Raw genomic sequence first — 10,211 nt, 5'->3', positions numbered from 1 at the left:
ATAGTTTCCCTTGACGCTAATAAATAAATAAATAAAACTATTAACCTACAGAGGGTGAGGGGATAGAGAATATAACGATCCTTAGTATTGTAATCCAATATTTGTGTATGGGTGAAAACATGTGTGTCTGATACGGCCTGCAAAAACCCTGTCTAAGTAAAAATATAAAAATATGCCCAAGCTGAACTAATTTCTGACCATGTAAACTGTACACGGATATCTTTTGCCACATCTTTCTCCAAATATCTTAAAACATAAAGTAAATTTTAAGTTATATTATGGGAGCATGCTTTCGTTTAGTTCTCATAAGATCTACCAGTGTTTCTGGCAACTTAAATCGACCTGCTTACTGCATTTCCTGATGGTCCTCCTTCAACGTCATAGTGATGTTCCTCTGTTGGCTTTTAAGAGAAGTGAACATTCAATCGATGACGATGAGAAGGTGATGGCTGTTGTGGAGTGCGAGATCCACTTCTGGTAGCGTCTGAACTCTCAGCTTGAGAGGCCAAGTACTCGAGAGCAACAACAATATCACCAATCAGAGGACGGAAAGTTGGTTGCTCTTGAATGCACATTGCAGTGATGGCAACGGTATGGTGCAAAGAACTAGTAGAAAAACGTCCTTGTAACAAGGGGTCAACAAGCTGAACAAACTTTCTTTTGTCTTTCATGAAAGGGCGAGCCTGCAGTTAAAACAAATATGAGAGTTAAAATTACAACTATGAAACTAAAAACATAATTGCTGGACAAGTTGACACATCACTGGTACATCACATCGTAGAAGAGTAAAGCTAATATTAGTCGATAGATCAGACACCACGAAACATGTAGGATAAATAAAAACCTGTAATGACTCAGATTACCTGTTTAACTAAACAACACTATTTAGATCATATGAACCACTAGCTTATAATTAATCAAGTTTTATGAAATTCTTTCCAAGTACTTCCGAGAGATAATAATTATTTTTGCTTATCTGAAGTCTTTAATGGAATCCTAGAAAGCAACAAGCAAGATAATGTTCACATATAACTCACCCAAACAACTACATTCTGCTCTCCTGGATTTCTAGCGCTGTCATATGCCCTGCGCCCTGTAATCAGCTCCAACATAACCACTCCAAAGCTATAGATATCAGATTTTAGAGTCAATTTTCCACTCATGGCATATTCCGGTGCGCAGTAACCATAAGTTCCCATCACTCGAGTAGAGACATGAGTGTTGTCTCCAACAGGGCCCAGTTTTGCAAGTCCAAAATCTGAGAGCTTTGGGTGGAATTCATTATCTAGCAGTATATTGGAAGATTTCAAATCACGATAGATAACAGGAGGGCTCGCTTTACAATGAAGATATTCCAGACCACGAGCTGCACCTACAGCAATTTTTAATCTTGTGCTCCACTCCAGTACTTTCTTGTCAGGTCTTAAATCTGCCAACATGCATGTCCAGTAAGAATGACAAGATGATGCATAAAACCAAACCAACCCGCATGAACACTACTTACAAAGTTAAACTGCTTATAGAAGCTTCGTTACTCTGACTCAGGTACGAAGTGTTAGATATGACACATATCTGAATGTCGGACTTGAAAAATCTTAAAATTGGAGACATGGGGACACTGTCCTTTTTTTGGACACAACATAATACATTAATAAACAAGATACCTTAACACAAAATAACTATCAAGTCATAATTAAAGACAAATATGTAAGAAATTTTGCAAATTAGGGACCTTCTTTGCTTGTTTTTTATTTTGCCTTATTATTTTGCTTTTCTTTTTTTGGGTTTACATTGTATATAAAACTTAAATGTGGTCTTTTAGTTAAAGTGTCAACATTTCAGTCAATGGATCTGACACGGAATAAGTGTCGTGTCCGAGTGTCCAAGTGTCGAACAAGGGTATGGCTACCTAAACAAAAGAGTCGTAGTAATATAATTTAGAAGTTTGTCCTTTTAATATAGGAACTGCAATTAGGTGGGACATAGTACTCAGTTTCTATAGATGCTTGTGCTACATGTATAACAGTACAACAAAGTGTCTCTCGTAGCCAAGTTCTTCTTTGTCCGAGGAAACCTACAGCCTCAAGACTTTTAAGCATTTCATATATATCAGCTGATGCACAATCTATATTCATATAATTTTGTTTAAATCAAAAGAATATGAGATCACCAACTAAGAACATCGTGATAAATTGCTCTCAGCACAATATAAAACCTTTTTTTTTTTTTTTTGAGAAGAGCACAATATAAAACTTAAAACAGCTAAATCATAAGGAAATAGGTGGATGTACTGGGTACATTAGTTCACTCAAAAGAATATAGAGAAAACATCCAAATGAAAACATCATGATAAATTTCATTCGACACAAAATAAATCTAAGAACAAACGAATCACATAAAAATACATCTTAAGTCACTGAAATGAAAGAGAAATCGATAATGTGCAGCACCGATATACTAACAACTTGGCTCAAAATTAGTTCAACTCAACCAGGATTATCTCTTTAATGGATGGATCTATAGGACAAACTGAAACAGAAACTGCTATCAGCAATTTCCAAAGGAATGCATATAGCCAAAGCAGAACAGCCTTTAGCAAAATGGTAGAATACGACTTCCAGAGTTCCGTGTTACAAAGTAACTAGTAGAAAATTTATACATAATTACTACTTAATGAGAGATGCCGTCTTATTCTGACTTGCAGAAAGGAAAATACTAGGATATATTAGTTAAAGATTTACTTTATCGGAATATTCTGGACTTGAGGTAGCACATGAAATCAATTTGCAGTTTTCACGTTCCACTTCTTTTCAACTATATATTTCTGATGCAGGGATTTATATTTTTTTTGATCTCTTACCCAAGGAAACTACACAAACAAGTAAATCATGCGATGGAAACGGCAACACATCCCATTTCAGAGAAAAACTATGACCAAAATGCACAAACAGACAGGATGAACACGTGATTTATTAAAAAAGATGATACTTCTCAACCAAAAAGTATATTTTGAACTCAAACAACAGGATGAACAAACAGACAAGGAATATCACATGTTGAAGGACCAAATTACATCAGAATCAGATACGCAAGCAACGTGCAGCCAGGTAAAATTAATGTTAAGATACATATTAGTGAAACTAAAAGCTCGAAAGAGCAGCTTATGGCCCTATGCTATAACAATTATTATACTCATAGGATAACCAAATACCATATCTTGGAATAAGGGTTTAATAAGATGCCAGGAATCAAAATGATGAATTTTCAACTTACATAATCTTCAAAATTCAACAGCCTCAGCAGCCTTGATTAGATATCAGTGTACCGTTAGTTCAGAATTAATACTAATTATGCAGTAAAGATATATAGTCACTCTCAAAAAGAAAAAAAGTGGTCGCAAAATAATTAATATAGATGAAAACATAGAACAAATGGCATTTTTAAAACTAACTACAAATAATTGCATGTTCGATTATAAGGTTTAAATTAAAAAAATTGTGAATTACTACCAAAGAGATGATTCTCCAAGCTGCCCATGGCCATGTACTCGTAGACCAATAGTCTTTGATCCCCATCAGTGCAGTAGCCTTTCAAAGTAACAAGATTGGGATGGTGCAGCAAACTTAACATAAGAACCTCCATAATAAATTCCTTGTTTCCTTGATGCCCGTTCAGATTAAGCTTTTTAACAGCAACAAGCTGATCATGAAATTCAAGTATCATAGTCAATATTATGACAGTCTTAAATTGCAAAATGAAATTTTATGATGAAAGCATTATACAATTTAATATGGAGTATCCTCATGCACATATCCAGAATGTAAATAATAGCTACCACAACCCTTGTGCATATTACATGTTGCATATTACAGGTTGTAGAAGAATTATGATAAACATTAAAGTGGCGTATCATGCCTTCACAGGAAAAGCCTCTCCATTGTCTTGGAGTAAAGGTAAGGTTAGCAAAAATATTGCTAGCCCTAGACTCTGCTCTATGAGTGGTACAACGCATATGTTTGGTTATCTAAGTTGTGTACCATGTATACAAAAATGGAAACCAGGACTCTCTCAATAAGTATACTAAGCAGCTACTCTTAGCATATAGTTATTAGCGATGATAATTGAGCAGTTAATAATGCATCTTCACCTACATATAGGGCGTCAATTCAAATCTGCTTTTCTTAGTGTTAGAAGATACTATGAAACCCCTTTATAACACCATATAAAAGCTTAACCAACAAGTTTTTAGAGCCTATGCTTAGTATTCGGTTGCATCATGGAGTTGATGCTATTCGTATTTATAGGCCATCATCCTATATGCACTTGTATATTCATCACATAAACTGGTGAAAATCAAGGAACAAAAATTAACAGAATAAGAACAAATATGGAAGGATGGTGTTGTCCTCTGAAAAGCTACAAAAACAAGACATGTCAAAGTCCTTTTTATTTATATATATTTCTTTGAAGCAACATCATATTGAAATTACCGAAGAGCATAGAGGGAGGTTGACAGAGTGCTAGAGCCTAGATACGCCTTTGCGCATCAAGTCAAAATATGTGTTTTATATTTCCATTTAAGCTTAAGTGTCTGTCATCCCTATGTTCCATGTCTAGTAGGATGGAACTATCTAGATATATATAGGCTTCAGCAAGCTAGAAATTCATACAAGATACAACCCCCCTGAAGGATGAATATAGTCTTGAACCATATCATCAGTATTGTTCCAGTGAGTTCTCCTTCACCCGTTCAGTATGTACACCCCCAGAAATCATGCAAGAATCTAGTAGTATATGATAAACAGAAAGACACTTAATTGCAAAGAAGGGGAAAAAAGGTTTAAATAAATGCAAGCCTCATATCGTTTTTTAAATTTTTACCGCGCCTATTATTGAATGAGAATTCTTTAAGACCATAGCTTCGAAAGTAGAAAAAGTGTCATAATAATAAACCAACCCATCCATTTATTACTTGTACATAACAAGACCACTTGATGATCTTAAACCTTAATCATGATTCCAAACAAGATAAATATGGAAAATTTAACTTCAAAAGGGGCAAGGCTACTAGTAAACTACATAATAACATATATTAAGATTAATAAACATGCGCAGAAATGAAGGGAACTTCAATGAACCACAATTTACCTGTCCTGATTCAAGCCGACCTTTGTAAACACTTCCAAAACCACCTTGCCCAATCAGATTAACATCTCGAAAATTATTAGCTGCAACTGCAAGCTCACGGAACGTATAGCTACACGCCCCTTCTCCACTTCGAGTACCATTCTCCTTTCCTCTCCCTTTCAATGCATCTCTTCCCTTCCCTCTTTCTGCACTCAATTCACCAAACACCCGATTAATCCAACAAAACAAGCACTTCCCAATTCCACATCCAGCAAATTCTATACATTGTACAATCAAATCAATATAACAACAAATTAAACCGAAATCAAAGATCAAGAACCTGAAGATTCAGCTGAACGAACCCCGGTCTCATCATCGCAATTCTGTACATCTTTCCGGTGAGGACTAAAGCAAGAAAAGCAACCCATCTGTATATATATCCACACAATATATGCAGACAAGGAAAAAAGAGACGAAAAATTCCACCTTTAATTTTAGCAAAAATAAATGATACAAGACAGTACGAAACTTACAAAACACAAACTAAAAATCCCTCATCTACAAACTCAAATCCTGGGCACATCTTAGATCTATTACAATCAACCAAAGAATTGAAACCAAACAATACATATATAAATTAATACATTCACATTGAGAAAAAACAAAAATTACAACTGTATATACAAACAAAAAAATTAAAAAAAATCAAAAAAATCAAAAGAGTGTTGAAAAACCGTGACCAGTTTGACTTGACCAGTAGTATTTTTCTTCTCTGTACAGCTGAACTCCTCAACTGTACACACATACACACATATATTTTGTTACCTGCTTAAAGTCTCTCTTTATCTGCACAGTGTGTGTGTTTTAGTGTGTGTTTTTTGTGTGCATATATGTAAGTATATGCGGGCCTTAAAGAGGGGGTTTGGGTTTGATGATTAATTGGTTGCAGGTCGCTCTCCTCTTCCTTCTCTTTCTTCCCATTTCTTCCTTACGCCATTTAAACGTTTCGGTGCTTATTTACAGTTTTGTCCTTGGGGAAGTGTGGAATTACTTTAGTTGCCATTGGGTTTGTGTAATAAAGTCGGGTGAGCCGACAAGAGTGGCGACTACACAGGGGTTGCAACGTTGGATTCCTTCTCATGTAGTGTACTGATGGAACTCATGGAAGAAAGTTTCGCGTAAGAGGTGTAGTTTTGACGGTCCTCAAAACGTGTTTTCTATATTAATGTTTTGTTATCTTTTTTCTGAAATTGATATTTTGTTAATTTTTAATTTTATATTTGAAATGCTTTTTAATATAAATTTGTTGGTTTTTATTTCAATTCATACTCCTTTTTTATATGAATTTAAGAATAGTCCGTTAAAATTTAATAATATTAACCAACAATTTAAAAAATAACAAAATATAATTATATTTTTACAAAACTTAAATTATCTTTCGAATTTGAAAATATTAAATGACTTTGTTGATTGAAACCCATAAATCTTGTGGTGAATTTTGTGTATTATGAAAACACATTTTCTTAATGAAATGTTTCTAAAAGATTAACTCACAACTAGTTTGCTTATACTCCCTTTGTTTTTTTTATATGTCACTTTTGACTTGTGCACCTAACTTTAGATATCTTTAATTAATTTTTTTTGTGAATTAAAATTTTGATTACATACTTTTTATTCAAAAAAAAAAAGATTTCAAAAACAATACTTTTAACTACCCGGTCAAAGCATGTAAAAGTGTGTGCAAAAAGTCAAACATCATATATATAAAAAAATAGAGGGAGTATATTTAATGATATGCATTGAATATGCTAAATTGAGATCCATTTAAATTATCTGACATAAAATTGGTTATATCTTTTTCAATTGATATGTAATGAATATAATAAATTACGATCCATTTGATTTGATTATAACCTTTAAGTTGATATGCAATGAATATGATAAATTACGATTCATTTATGTCCAGTTTGGAAACTTTTTTTTTTTTTGTCACAAGATACTTTCACGTATGATGAATTGTATCAGAATACAATAGCCGCTCCCAGGAGTTCCTTTCGTTCAAAAAAGTTTACCATCTAACCCTCGGACATGCAAAGATGACCGGGGACGCTTAGACAATAAAGCTTTAATGTTCGTAAAGAAAACACTCATAAAAGGTCCCGCTATCATTCTTTCTTTCACCTCGCGTATCCTGAAAAATACAATACAAATAAAAACCATAATAAGTTCATACAGACAATAGAATAATAAAATTATATAAAACGAAAGACGGAAAAAGTCCACAAACTCATTAAAAGATATGAATATTATATAATTTTTTAAAGAACAAGGAAAGTAATAAAAAACTAATATAAATCAAATCATTAAAAAATCTACACCAAAGAGATAGTGAGATCTCTTTGGTTAGATACATAATAGAATTTTATCCGAACAAAATAACTGACTATTAATATAAAAAATATTAAAATATAAACAGGAAAATATAATTGAAAATTGAAAAAAGATCTAAAATATATCTACTCAAAAATAAAATAAAATCTTGACAAGAAAAAGTATCACAGTTTTAGCTAATTATCATTATTAACACTATATAAATTTAATTTGGTATACACCAATCAACAAATCAACCATTAATGACGCAATAATACCTCATTAAGGCACAATAAAACCTCATTTATGGCCCCCGTGAATTATGGAATTCAGGTACAATAATCAGTAATTATCAAATTTAAACACAACAATTATCTTATCAAATTATCTTCTAATTGAAACACAAAAATTCAAATTAAACATGGAGAGAAAATTCAAATTTCAAAGAATTAATCACTGTATATGCATGCAATATACAAGGAATTCAACATTAAACTAATATAATGATTAAACAACAACGCCGGTGTTCACTGTAGCAATTTAAAAACAACACTGCGTACTTCAAAGTCATAACTTATGTAAACATCATACACACAGATACACAAATATCTGACAAAATCTTCTCCACATACGGCTAGAGCTGTAATTCGAGCCGGGCGGCTCGCGAGCTCGCCCGGCTCGAACTCGTTTAAGTGGGCTCGGCTCGACTCGACTCGTTAAACGAGCCGAGTTCGGGTAAAGGTTTCGACTCGTTTAATTAAACGAGCCGGCTCGACTCGACTCGTGAAATTAAACGAGCCGAGTTCGGGTAGAGGTTTGAGCTCGATTAAGTGTAAAATTATACGAGCTGGCTCGCTCGACTCGTTAAAACCGGCTCGTTTAGCTAAACGAGCCGGCTCGACTCGACTCGTGAAATTAACCGAGTCGAGTTCGGGCAAAGATTTAGGCTCGATTAGTTAATCGAGCCGGCTCGGCTCGACTCGATTAATCTTGGCTCGAATTAGGCTCGGCTCGAAACTCGCCCGGCTCGGCTCGAATTACAGCCCTACATACGGCCACTCGCATATCAAGGGGCTCATAACAAGTTTTAGAAGTATTCAGGATCAAAAAATTTAGATTTGAGTGTCTTCTGGATTATAATAAAAACTGAATACACTCGGTACACAGGAATACAATCACTCCCAAAAATCAAATCTTGAAACGTAATACAAAGGTGCATACTTTGACATCATTTTAAAAATCATAACACAAAAATCAAAGTCTACGATCCAGATTCGCAAAAAGATTCAATCTTTAACAAACAAAGAACCCTAGATGATTTAATTGAAAATCAAAAGTCAGAATAATCATAAATATATACAGAGAACAACTAATCAAAAGTGTAAAATAGAGAGATTTGAAAAAGAGTACCTTTCGTAATCGGTGAAAAACTCTAACTCAAGGATTGTAATAAAAGTAGAAATTCAGTTTGATACCTAAGAGGGGTGATGGCTCCCAAATCCGTAAGGCCGTAGACATACCTACGGAGGTCACTCCTGAAGCCTTTTTTGACATATCAAATTATGTGCATATATTTTTAAAAAAGAACTCACTAAGCATATTTTTAAATTACTTTCTCTAAAACAGGCATACAGACAGACCACTAATAAGCAACGAATTTGATGAGATTCAAAAGTAACATAATATTTTCACGTATAAAAAAGCAGATACAATTAAAAAAATATAATCTTCCACAGACAAATGCCATCTCAAGAATATATGTACCTTAGTTCCCTCTGAGCATGCTTCCAGATATTTGCAGGCATTCCTGCACTTTGCATTTTCTTTTCGAGGGCAGACACATCATCCTCATCATCATCATTGTCCCCAAGCTCCTCTTTGATAGCCCTCATCTGCTTTTTTTTTGATAATCAAAGATAATAAATTAGGATCTCGGAAAAGCTTACAAGAGGGAGAAAACTCCCTATCAAAAAGGCATTAAGCCAAGAAAACATCTTGCCTACCATGCAAGATGGACCGAGAAAATACATAACAAGCAGAGAACTATTTCAAAAGAAATCATCGAGACATAGGTTATGCTAGGATAGGTTAGGTGCTTGAACACCTGCACACTTTCTTTGGCTGATTGGAAGGGCCTGCATCAGATGAGCTTGTGAAGCCCATGGCAGAGATTACTTTGTCAACTGGGAGTAGGTTCAGGATTTCAGGAGAGTATGGATCAACCACCTTTGCTTCCGCCTTCAGGATGGAAACGATAATTCCAAGAGTATCATTGACTGCATGATGTATTATGTCTCTAGCGAATAAACCATTTCCCACCGGCTCATCCAGGTCCACCACTTTACGACCAAAGACTTCTGCCACACTTTTGAGACAGCCAGATTCAAGAATGTCGATGGCCTTCTGAGAGAGCATCCCATCAACATTAAAAGCTAGATCATGATAAAGATCTTTTTTGCCTTTTCCAGAAAAGTTAAGGCCAGCTCCACGAATTGTTTGATTCATGCTACCTGGTCCACGCATTTTGGAGGTCCAAACTGAAGTAGGTACGTTACACTCGTAAAGATATGGAGGGACTTCAGGTTTGAAAAAAGGCAGCATGTCCGGTTCCTCAATACCGAACAAGGCACCATTACCAGTCATGCGCTTTCTTTTGTGAGAGGGTCTGGGCGGAGATCCATCAATGACCTCCCCTAAACCAAAGTTTTCAGCCA

General features: G+C 34.8%; 1 protein-coding gene across 1 annotated transcript; it reads right to left on the bottom strand.

Moving 5' to 3' along the window:
- Positions 1-122: 122 nt before the first annotated feature.
- LOC108215024 (probable serine/threonine-protein kinase PBL21) lies at positions 123-6,111 on the bottom strand. The gene is made up of 6 exons (XM_017387337.2): positions 5,953-6,111; positions 5,468-5,555; positions 5,149-5,333; positions 3,510-3,699; positions 1,038-1,429; positions 123-683 (listed from the first exon to the last, which is right to left on the bottom strand). The coding sequence occupies exons 2-6, from the start codon at positions 5,553-5,555 to the stop codon at positions 405-407; spliced, it is 1,134 nt and encodes a 377-aa protein (XP_017242826.1). The 5' UTR covers positions 5,953-6,111; the 3' UTR covers positions 123-404.
- Between the last annotated feature and the right edge of the window lie 4,100 nt (positions 6,112-10,211).

The sequence above is a fragment of the Daucus carota genome, chromosome 3 (assembly GCF_001625215.2).
Source record: "Daucus carota subsp. sativus chromosome 3, DH1 v3.0, whole genome shotgun sequence".
Taxonomy (NCBI): domain Eukaryota; kingdom Viridiplantae; phylum Streptophyta; class Magnoliopsida; order Apiales; family Apiaceae; genus Daucus; species Daucus carota.
This window is presented reverse-complemented; position numbering and strand designations above follow the sequence as displayed.

What these genes read in the sequence shown, in the direction of transcription:
- LOC108215024 (XM_017387337.2), bottom strand. Translation starts at nt 5,555, where the DNA reads ATGGGTTGCTTTTCTTGCTTTAGTCCTCACCGGAAAGATGTACAGAAT. An exon ending in TCGTTCAGCTGAATCTTCAG is followed by an intron (nt 5,334 to 5,467) that starts GTTCTTGATCTT and finishes AATTGAGTGCAG; the next exon opens with AAAGAGGGAAGGGAAGAGAT. An exon ending in GTCGGCTTGAATCAGGACAG is followed by an intron (nt 3,700 to 5,148) that starts GTAAATTGTGGT and finishes TTTCATGATCAG; the next exon opens with CTTGTTGCTGTTAAAAAGCT.